This window comes from Otolemur garnettii, unplaced genomic scaffold, assembly GCF_000181295.1.
Source record: "Otolemur garnettii isolate 467f Iridium unplaced genomic scaffold, OtoGar3 scaffold00012, whole genome shotgun sequence".
Taxonomy (NCBI): Eukaryota; Metazoa; Chordata; class Mammalia; order Primates; family Galagidae; genus Otolemur; species Otolemur garnettii.
In genome coordinates, this window is record NW_003852407.1 from 19,933,071 (window position 1) to 19,945,046 (window position 11,976).

The window sequence follows — 11,976 nt, forward strand, 5'->3', positions numbered from 1 at the left end:
AGTCTGAAAAAATTATTTTCTGTTATCATAAAACTTCCATTTTGTAAATGGAAGAATAACATACAGTCAATATTACTGTGGAAATAACGTATTCTGACCGCCATTCTGAGCCTAAGTCCCGAATGGACAATAGCCTGCAGGACATATTACACACTTCAGAATAACACATTTCAAAGGAAACTCATTATTGCCACCCTATACATCTGTGTTTCCTCTTATACTTTTAAATTTATTTAATAACACCAACAACGATTCAGTACCAAATGTAGACTCTTGGGCATCATCTAGGCTGCTTATCCACTCTCCCTGGCCATCACTCTGTTCTCGTCTATTCAGACTGATATAACAAATACACCTCAGACTAGGTCATTTATAAGCAATAGAAATTCATTTCTTACAGTTCTGGAGGCTGAGGATCAAACATCTGGAAGATGTGGTGTCTACTGAGGGCCTTCCATGTGTCCTTACATGGTAGAGGGGACACACAGGCTTCCTCAAACCTCTTTTTGTAAAGGCACTGATGCCATCATGACCTGAACATCTCTCAAAGACTCCACCTCTTAATACTGCTGCCCTGGGGTTGAAGTTTGCGGGGAGGCATACATTCAGACCCCAGCAATTATTCTCCAGTCCTTCTTAGCTGCCATTGTAATGCCAAGCACACCTATCTTTTTCCAGTCTCATGTCATGGCTCTAACTATGACCCCTAACTTACAGTATGCATCACGTACCAGAGTTATCTTTCTAAAATACAAATATGATCACATCAGTCTCTTATTTAAATACATGTGGCACCTCCCCTTTCTCACAGGTTTAAAGTACAAGCACCACTGCACGTGTATGTAATAAGCCCTTTCAAATTAGGCCCAATGCATTCTCCACACCGCCTTCTCTTTCCACACTTTCCCCTGGCTTCAGCTTTCCGCAGCTGGTGATTTCTAAAGCATCCTAAGTGTTCTCTGGCGTTGGTTCATGCAGTTACTTTTTGGAAACACCCTTCCTTCTTTCTGTACTTACATAAGTAGCATTCTACTCATTGTTCAAGGCTCAGTTGGATGATTCCCCTGTTCTGTGAAGCCTTTTGTACTCATTTCTATACAGCTTTATTGTGATATGATTTTTTTCCCATATAGTTGGACCTCCGTAAGTCTGTGAACTGCATGGAAACCCATATGTTGAGTAAAATTAGTTTTACTTTTATTGAGAAATAATACTTGTGAATAGCTTTCCTGAATGTGCTTAATAAATTTAGTCGGCTCGGCGCCTATAGCTCAACCGGCTAAGGCGCCAGCCACGTACACCTAAGGTGGCGGGTTGGAATCCCCAGCCCGGACCCGCCAAACAACAATGACGGCTGCAACCAAAAAAAAATAGCCGGGCATTGTGGCGGGCACCTGTGGTCCCAGCTACTTGGGAGGCGGAGGCAGGAGACTCGCTTGAGCCCAGGAGTTGGAGGTTGCTGTGAGCTGTAATGCCACGGCACTCTACCCAGGGGGACACCTTGAGGCTCTGTCTCAAAAAAAAAAAAATAAATAAATTTAGTCATGACAAGTGTGAGGGGGATGCGTATTTAGGTGGTCGTGTCTTGAGGAAATGCTGGGTTAAACAAGCACTTCTCACACCCTACGCTCTATCTGTGTGCATTATCCAGCTTAAAGCCTGTGACACATCCTCTACATTTTCCCTGAGTTTATTGGACCAGAGTGCTCTTTTTATCTTAGAATCTCATGAGACTGAAAATGGAAAAAACATTCTAGAAAGTGCCAGACTCATGGATAAAGACATAATTTTGGCCATGAACATACTGGTGGTGTGTAGAGAGTCTTCATGATTTATTTTTCCCCTCTTGATTAACCTGTACCCTTTCCTTCCCCTTCCTCCTGTTCCCCTTCCCCTTCCCCTTTTCCTTTCCCTTCCCTTTCCTTTCTTTTCCTTTCTTTTTTCGAGACAAAGTCTCACTCTGTTGCCCAAGCTAGAGTACCATGATATCATAGCTCATAGTTACTTGAGGAGCTGGGACTACAGGCACCCACTATTTTTTGTCTATTTTTAATAGAGACAGGGGGAGTCTCACTCTTTCTCAGGCTGGTCTCGAACCCTCCAAGTTCAAGCAATCCACCTGCCTTGGCCTCCCCAAGAGCTAGGGTTACAGGTATGAGCAATGTGCCCAGCCATCTTGCACTTTCTCTCAAAGTCTGATATACATGACTTGTTTTGCTATATTAACATAGGTGGTAGCAAGTTAAATATTTCAGAGTCTTCCTAGAAATACCATTTCTCCCTCGCTTTGCCCATAAAACAACGGAGAACGATTCTTCCCTCATTGCACAGATGATCGGGGCAGCGTGGAGGCCTTTGCAGATGGGGACACCCCATCCCACAGAGACTAAAGCAGCTGTGTACTCACAGAGCAGCATCAGGAGACCGAGCAGCAGCAGGCCAATGGCAGCAGGCCCCAGCCTCCCAGAAGTTGCATGTTTATCCTTGGTGTAAGGGTCTGTCATTGGGCCATACTTTCCACATGTGTCCCTGTAGTCACACTGACAAACTTCCAGGGTCAGGCTCTCTGGTGTCTCACACCGATTGTCCTCGTTGTCCGTGATGACCAGGGGGATTCTGTACACTCCGGGAGACACCTGTTGCTGTGCTTTGAGGAGTGCTGAGGTAGCTGTAGGGAAATAATCACGCAGATCATTAGCAGAACATGAGGTCTCTCTCAGTCTGTTTTGTGCGGCTCTAATAGAATACCACAGGCTGGATAAGTTATAAAAAAAGGAATTCAAGCTGGACACCATAGCTCAATAGATAGAGCACTGGCCCTTCAGGTCGGGGGAGGCAAGTTTGAACCTCACCTGAGCCTAATTAAGGAAAAAAGAAATGTCTTTAGAAAAAAGAAATTCATTTCTCTCCCTTCTGGAGGCTGGGAAGTCCAAGATCAGGGTGCCAGGAGCTGACGAGGGCCTTCTTCCTTCATCATCCTGTGATGGAAGGTCAAGTGCGTGTGAGAGAGCAAGAGACACCCGGACCCCCCTGTACAGCAAACTGCTCTCACAGTGACAGACTCACTCCCATGTTAATGACATGAATCTATCCAGGAGGACAGAGCCCCCATGAACTAGTCACCTCTTAATGGTGTCATCTCTGGACACTGTTGATTGAGGATTCAGTTTTCAACACATGAACTTTGAGGGACACATTAAAACCATAGCCATGTCTTTAGCTCTTAGAACTACTTATTTTGGTTGGTAGAGCTAATGTTACCACCAACAACGCCAGCTGCATTCTCATCCTCCTCCAGGCCTGTTATTCTCACACAAGACACTTAGTCCTTCCCTGCCTTTCCTGCTAAAGAGGATGGGAAGCGGGGGTCCCTTAAATGCTAGATTTCCCTCTTCTGGGGCCTATCCACTCTCCTGAATGTCTGCACTGCTCCCCAGGCTTGTGTGGCCCCTGAGTGGACGTCTCCCCCTTACTCTCTGTTCCCACGTCTGACTCACCACGCCTGAGTTTCAACTTTGGCTGCAGCTACCTCAACTGCTCAGCTCAGTTCTCTCCCATCCTGCTATATAGGGTTCCCTGTTGCCTTTCTGACTCCTGAGCAGAAATTGTTCTCCATTCTCTGTTGCTACATGGCCCTTTTCTAAGTGAGACCCTGTGGCTGCTCTCGTAAGCTTCAGTCCTGTGTGAATCATTTCTGACCCCTCCATGCCCTTTGACATCATGCCTTGCCCTCCCAGTCCAACCACCACTGCTTTGCCCAGCCTCCCCTGAGCGGATATGTCCAGTGCCACAGCTGGGCCCTCTCTGATCTTTCCATTACAGCCTCTTCATTGGCACGCAACCAGTAAACTCATTTGAAGCCAACTGCTACATGCAGTTTGGAGCTAGGTCTCTGCACTGGGTTCAGAAAGACTCAAGGGGTGATGGCTCTGGAGAACAAGCTGCCTATGGTAACTCAGGCGATGGCTGAGGCTGAGGACTGAAGGACACCTCAAAGCACATTTGTGAAAGGAAGCAAGGATGAAAAGAGCTGGGGGAAAGTGAGCTGGTTTACAGAGGATTTTAAGTGGTCTGATGCTTGCTGTGAAACCTAGAGAGGATGAAGATATCTGGAGTTATTTCCATGAGACTTCAGGAAAACATAGATCATGCAAAATGAGTATAATAAAGTTTAGGGAAAAAAGAAGGATAGATTAGCCCCTCCCCATTGGCTAATGGGTTTACAAATTTCAGTCATCCAAGTGAGCTCTCAAGGTTCCTGACTAGTGACCCTCCAGTGGCACTTCCTACGAGTCTTGGGCAGGCAGACTTCTCCGATGCTTTGTGCTTACAGATTGCCCCGTTGGGAAGAATGTATGCATTTTGAATTTAGACAGTTCTGTGAGAAAAGAGATTCCTGACTCTAATCTATGTTTTGGGCAATATGGAAATGGAGATGAACATATTTCAAATAGTAATTGAAAAATGATTAAACCCAGAAAATGTTAAATGACACTAACATATAATTTCATTCCTTTTTTCTTCTGAAGAGAGGAAGAATTTATAAGGCAAGGACAACTGCTTCATTGCAAAGAATCTTTTTAATCACTTTTGGGAATTACTCTCTGCTCTCAAATGAGCTCTCTTATACTTCTGCAAATATAAAGAAGGTGTTTTTTTGTTCATGGAAGCAACTTTCCTGTTACTCACCGTTGAGTGTCGTGATACTCCACACGGCTGGCAACTTTACAGGCGTCTCCTCCAGTGTGATTGTGTAAGGACCAGTATATTTAACATTTCCCAGGGTTCTAACCGAGACGACCACCGGCGATGAACTGCAAACTGCTTCCTTTTCAAGGACAGCTGTTGGACAATTTTCACTGAAATGGGGTATTTCAACACGGACGGTGCCTGTAGAAGTTTTACCCGTGGTTTCTGTAAGAATAACATTTTAGAGTTGAAGAAATATGCAGAACGAAGATGTACAAAAGAGAGAATCTCGTACATTTCTCTTTTATGCAGCTGAGTTTGTGTGTCTTCTCATAAGAAACCATATCTCCTATTTTAGAAATAAAAAGTTGTCATCCTATCTTGTAAAAAACAAATCTAAAGTTACCAAACTTACTGGTGCCTTTACTAGTAATTTAATAGACTTGCAATCAAAACCTGTAAGGTGATATATCAGCTAATGACCAATGAAATCAACGCAAAAATATTATCTGTCTCAAATGTGTTGATTTCAATTGTAATCAGCCTGTGAGAGATTTTTGTTTCTAAAGCTTGAGCCAAAGCATTTGGGATAAATGATTTTTATTATTGAAGATGCAAACTTTGATTGAAGAAAATTTTAAAATGCTGACAATCCAAAAACAATCAAAGAAAAACCCTCTTTATGGTGGGATTATGAGTCATTTCTGTTGTTACAGTTAGTGCTTTTTCTGTTCTCCCCAATAGTAATATTTTTGATTTTTGTTTGTTTATTGGGAGTGCTCGTTCATTCCCTTAAGCATAAATTAATTTATAGTTGGGGAAATATACACATTTAATGAATACTATTTTAAAGTATTCCAGAAGAAGACAATTTACTATTCAATCACGTGAGTACGTGAGGTTTCATAGGTATCTCATAAAAGCTTCTCACATTTTGGCTCAGCTTCCCTGGTGGCCTTTCTCTATAAATTTTACCTATCCTCTCACACCCAGGAATTTCTGTGGGTCAAAAAAATTCATGCCTGAACCACAGCAAACCAAGGGGAGAAAACAGAGAATTCACTGGTACGATAAACTCCACTAAGAAGTTGAAATTCTCAGTATTTTGTCTTGGATTCAGCTGCTCCAGATTTGAGACAAGACTGTTACGCTAATTATCTCTGTCAATTGGAATACTATTTCTCTAAAGAGGATTCAAATATTTTTCTTACCATCTATGGCCAGAACCTCAGCTATGATTGTTTTGTTGACTATGAAAGAAGAATCTCGATCCAAGTTTTTAACAAATTTGATCTGAGCAGTTTTTGAATCAATCGTTAGGAAACCACCATCGTTACGTCCCATAATGTATCTATTTTATAACAGAAAAAAAAAAGAGTGTTTTTTCAAATATGGGATGTGATATATTTACATTTTATGATTTTAAATTTATAAATGATTTTATATTTAACATATTTATACTTAATGTAAGACAATGCTTTTATTAAAAGTGACAGAAAATTAACATAGTATGGACAAGTCATATTTTATAATCCTTAAGTATATATGAGCCTGGTTTTTAAATTCTACTCTGCATAATAAAATAAAACATCTATGTCTTTGAAAAATAATAGCAATTATTTTGCATGGCGCTTTTACATTTTAGGCATTTATGTCATTGTATATACTGTTTTATGTCATTAAAACACAACCCTTCTGGTTTTCTTCCACTGTTTTATAAGGCTCACCTCGAAGTTTAAATGGGGTTCATTTTTCCTAATCTCTCTTGACAGCCTAAAGCATTCTTCTACCACATTTTATACTTATGTTATCTTTGCTCCCAATGCAACGTATTTCTTTTTCTTTTTTTGAGACAGGGTCTTACTCTGTTGTCCAGGCTAGAGTGCAGTGGTGTTATCACAGCCCCCTACAACCTCAAACATCTGTACTCAACCCATCTTTCTGCCTTGGCCTCTCAGATACCTGGGACTACAGGTATGTGCCACCATGCCAGGCTAATTTTTCAATTTTTCTATACAGATGGGGTCTCAATTCTGGCTCAAGCTGGCTGATGAAATACATTCTAATGGATTTAGCTTCCGGTCATGTCTTGAGTTACTCGGTTTCTTATTTTTGTCAACTTTGCATCTCTATTCTCAGCATGTAATAGTCTTTGTGTTGTGTTAGATTGTAATAGTTTATAGATGAAAAGTACAGGAAGAGGTAATATCATAAAAATAGTCTTACTTGACATTTGAAGCTGCTTTGTTAGTGTCTTCATCAATGGCTTGATAGGTTCCCAGGATATAATCCACCAATTTTTTACTACTGGTGACTTTTTGCACTGTAAATGTCTTGGAAGCGGGACGAAATGTAATTCCTTCTCTTACATTTATTACCTGAATTGTAACTGGTGTTGACTGAACTCGATATTTAGAAATTATCGAGTGGTGAAATGCAGCTTTGTTTCTGACAGCAATACCCAATTGCAGGGTTTGTAGTTGTTCATAATCTAGGGCCTGGAGTAAAAATAAAATGAGAAGAAAGGAAGTATCACCAAAATACCACCCTGCAAAAACCAGTAGAGGACAAGAACACTTCATGTTAAGAGGCTTGGAACAGATCCCTTTGTTTTTATATAGCAACACAGTTTCAGAGATCATTATAACGTCGAGATAGAGAAAGGTTTAGAATTGTTAACGTATGAGATTTCAGTTTGGCAGCTGGTGTTTACAAAGCAGGATATCTCTTTTTCGACTAGTAAAATATCATTATATTCTCTTTAGGCTGGGAGGTACAGTGGAAAGTGTACTATATTTGCTAAAGTAACATGGTTTGAGTCCTAGTTCTACTAAGTATTTGTGTGACTCAGGGCCTAATGATTCAATTTCTCTTATCCTCAACTTTCCGATTTTGACGAAATATCTTACTTGATCAAGATGTAGTGAGGAGTGAACCATCTAAGGTCCTTAAAGCATTTCTATTACTGAGAGCTATGGTCATTCACAGAATATTCATTGATTCATGTGCAATAACGTCTTCTTTCCTGACTTTAAAAATTCCTACGTGGCTCAGGCAACCTATTTTAATAATCTTGGTAGGCAAATAGACCTCTGTAAGCAGTGAGTTGGGTGGCTCATCCGCTCTTTGTAGAACCATTTGCAGGTCTTGCATGACCCAATTGGTTGTTCCCCTTACTGAGGTCAAACAAAAATCAAGGCCTGAGGAATTCTGGGATAGCTTTTTTTTTTTTATTCATTCACTAGTTTTTTTCTTTTTCTTTTCTATTCTTTTCTTCTTCTTCTTTTTTTTGAGGGTAATAAGGTAAGGAAATACTTATTTTCATTACATTTGTATATTACTGATAATAATGAAGGTGAGAGATCTGGATTGAAGTTTTCTCTCTGCAATGACCGGTTTTGTGTGCTCAAGCATTACCCTGCAGAGTGCAAGAGAAAGACGTCTACACAGGTAACTATAACACAAGAGGTAAGAGACAAAAGAGGTTTGAGAGTCTGTGTGTGAAAGTGAGGGAATAATTCTACTCAGGGGAGATAGGAAATGCTCTGAGAGATTTTCATCCGAGCGGAGTGTGGAAGAACCCTGAGAAGGTATCCAGGCACAGGTGAATGCACTCGCAGATGCCCAGAGGTGCAGCAAGTGACAGGGAGTGGGCTGGTGCAGATGGTGAACAGCCTGTGTGCAACTGGGAAGAGGCTGAGCTTCATCTCCAAGGCCAGCAGGTGGTTCGCAACCTGACAGCGTATTCCAGGAGCCTGCAGACTGCTGCTGCCTGGGCTTCTCCATTCTCGGCCAATCAAACCAATAGTTCCTTCATCTCCAATGAGTAGGAAAAGTTATAGGTGATTTGAGTGGGAAATCAGAGTTGAGGACCAACTGCACAGCCAATAAAGAGGCAGAGCAAGTTTTAAAAAGAAGAGTAAGTGCTCCAAATTGCTTTAAAGTTAAAGGTGGTAGTGAACAGGTGAGAGTGAGGAGAACAAGGTCAAAAGAGAGGAGGTAAGACTTCTATTGGGAGGGATTGCAAGTCGGGATGGAGGAAATGCAGAGTGAAAAGGAGCCGTGTGCATGGCTGTTTCCTAGTTAAGGGAAGATTATGGGTCTATACCTCCACTGGACTCAAGAAATTAAAGAAGGAAACTCCCATAGAGTTCAAAGTTTTATGTCAAGAAATAGGCCAGAGTAGTGTAACCACTCCTTTTAGTCTGTACCATTTTCAGGCAAGTATTCAAGTATCCTGATATTTTTCTAGATGAGGAGTCTATCATAGCCAAGCATGTTAAATAGAAGCTTTACTAAGTTTTTTTTTTTTTTTTTGAGACACCCTCACTATGTCACCCTCTGTAGAGCACGGTGGCATCACAGCTCACAGCAACCTCAAACTCTTGGGCTTTAAGTGATTCTTTTGCCTCAGCCTCCCAAGTAGCTGGGATTATAGGTGCCTGCCACAACGCCCAGCTATTTTTTGTTGTAGTTGTTTGGCAGGCCCGGGCTGGATTCGAACCTGCCAGTTCCGGTGTATGTGGCTGGTATGCTAGCCGCTGAGCTACAGGTGCTGAGCCTACTCAGTTATTTTTTTATTTTGCAGATTTCACTCACACATTTCTATTTTTTAGGAAAATTTAATTTTTTTTCCTTTGTTGACTGTAGCTAATCCATCTAAAACCAGTTGATCAATTTGTAAGCCGCAGTTCCATATATTTTTATCTCTTCTTAACTTCAACCCAACTTAAACTCATAGTGGGTGAGATTAGTTAAGAAATGTGTTTTGCTTTCTTGTTCTTAAAGCATGTGTACCCATAACACAGGAGTAGGTGCTGAAAGTGTACACAGCCAGAGTGGCCAAGTATGTTTGTGTTTACTGTGGAAGATACAATAGCTTGGAAAGAAAGAAACCAACATGTTACGAGAGATTGTTTTTAGGTAATGGAGCTGTGAGGAGATGTTACCTTTGTGTTTACTATAGAAGATACAGTAGCTTGGAAAGAAAGAAGGGGATTTTTTAAAAAAAAATTCTACTTTGATATGTTTTCTATCATGAAATGGCCTTATTAATAAATAAATAAACAAATGAATAATTTTTATTCATAGAAAAGACAGTTTGGGTTAACATAGCACTTTTAACCAATGAAGGGAACTCAGCCCTTACCTTAACAACCGTGAGAATGCCTTCATTCGTTCTGGGATCCGTCTGTATTTCAAACCAGTTCCCTTCGTTCCCAGAGGTAAAGAAAAACTCTGCAAGCCAATTGTCCGTATACTCTTCGTCCCAATCTGTCACGTGAAATCGAAGCAAGTCAGAACTTAAAGTATTTTCCTCAATACGTGCTGAATACTGAAAAGGAGAGAAGCAGAATTTCAGACTCAGTGCTAGTTAGTCAGTTTGATGGAAGTATTCCTCATTGTCTATCAGACCAGCACATTGTACCCCGTGAAGGTACGCAGTTACGATTTAATATTTAAAAAAAGGCTCAGTGCTAAAAGGATTATATTTTATTCTAAATGGTATTAATCATTACTTCTTAAATTATATATTGCCCCTTTGCTGGTCATTGAATTCTTATATTTTAAAAAAGCTTATTTTTTTTAAAAAAAGAGAAGTGTAGCAAACTTAAATAAAAACAATGAATAAGCAGATACTGAATGAGGATGGCCAATTATTTAATATATATTAAAACAACCCCTTCAGGAGCAGCAGGTGTACCTGAGAGTCTCTGAGTATTGGGAAGTTGTCGTTGACATCTTTCACTTTAATGCTGCACTCGCACCGGGTCGCTAGCCCTTCTCCATCTTTGTCTGCGCCACTCACAACCAGGTGATAGCTGCCAACTTGCTAAATGTGGAGAAAAAAATTACAGGAAAGTAATTAGCCTCCAAGAATCCGAATGGAAACTAATTGCTTCCTATGGGTAAGGAGCCGAAAATAATGCAAGTTCATGGAGGAGAGGTTTGTGGAGGTCAGTGGAAATTTGTAAGGGGCTAGAACACAGTCTTTTTTGTGAGCTTCTTATGGCAAAGCAATACTGTATACTTAGAGCAAAAATGGTCAATGAGTAGAGCGTCCCTGTTTGTCTACTGGGAAAATCCTTGGTACAAAAGTAATACAGAGTCTGCCAGGAAAGCTGGTGGTGATGGACATGGAGGGTGGTGGTGGAGGTGTCCAGGAGAAGAGAGAAGGGGAAGAGGATTCGTTAGCCTTCTAGAAACAGGTAAAGGTAAAAGAAGTCGGGAGAAAAAGTGTGATGTTAAAGCAGGCTTGATTCCAAACAGAAATTTCTCCCCTCAGTTAAGAAACTCATTTTTCCTCTGGCTTATGGGGAATGAGTCCCAGCGCCATCTTTGACCATGAAGGCCGATGCTTGCTTTGACTTCTCTGCTTCAGCTTCCAGTGATGTGTTTAGCTGATTGCGCACCTGCCTGGTACACATCCCACCTCGCCGAAATTAGACTGAAGAAGGGAAATAGTTTCCCTGGATTGGCCCGGTTGAGTACCGGGACCCTCGTTTCTCTTCTTTTATTATCAGGTACAGTGGAGTTGGCTTTCCTACAAACCCTGTATTATAAGTGTTTCCCAAATGCCTTGTACCTCTCGGTCGAGAGAACTGGTCAAAGTGCGGATCTCCCCAGTGTTTCGGCTTAGGAGGAACATGGGCGTGCCTGCAGGTTCCTGAGAGAGAATTCTGAAGGCGATTTTAGAATTTATATGGTTTGGTTCATCAGCATCTGTGGCATTTATTATCATCACTAGGGTGTCTAGGGAGACAGAAAAATAGTCATCAGAGAATATGCAAAGATTGACATGTGTCCACATGAAATGTTCAATACCCATTCATATCAATTCTTGTTTTTTAATATTTTAGAACCATCTTACATGCTTTAAAAAAATGCATATTCCTTTCTGTCTTTTCCAACCAGGTAGAACTGTGCTAAGTTCCCTAAAAGTCCTTCAGTTTTCTCTAAGCCTTGGCTTTGTTGTGGTTGAGGCTTTTTTTCTGTCTTTATTTCTTTCCTTGATGGCTGGTTTTACATTTCTCCCTTTTCTCAAATTATCCAGGTAATGTGAGTACATCTCTGTGCTTGTAATCTAAAACACCCAGCTGACGAATCCAGGCTAACAAAGGCTAGCTCTGTGGCTATCTGATACTCACATAACTTGGATATGTAGAATAAAAGCCTATGGACCGTGGGCGGCGCCTGTGGCTCAAAAGAGTAGGGTGTCGGCCATATGCTGGAGATGGGTTCAAACCCAGCCTCGGCGAAAAACTTCCTTTCTTTTTTTTTTTTTTT

General features: G+C 41.1%; 1 protein-coding gene across 1 annotated transcript in view; it reads right to left on the reverse strand.

The window, feature by feature from the left end:
• Positions 1–11,976, reverse strand: part of DSG3 (desmoglein 3) — a 35,657-nt gene that overhangs the window by 6,347 nt on the left and 17,334 nt on the right. Inside the window, exons 7-13 of the mRNA XM_003784826.1 lie at positions 11,276–11,442; positions 10,394–10,522; positions 9,839–10,024; positions 6,916–7,187; positions 5,901–6,040; positions 4,690–4,914; positions 2,408–2,668 (exon numbers count right to left, since the gene is read on the reverse strand). Of these exons, the coding sequence (XP_003784874.1) occupies positions 2,408–2,668; positions 4,690–4,914; positions 5,901–6,040; positions 6,916–7,187; positions 9,839–10,024; positions 10,394–10,522; positions 11,276–11,442 (1,380 nt within the window). The remainder of the gene's footprint in view (positions 1–2,407; positions 2,669–4,689; positions 4,915–5,900; positions 6,041–6,915; positions 7,188–9,838; positions 10,025–10,393; positions 10,523–11,275; positions 11,443–11,976) is intronic.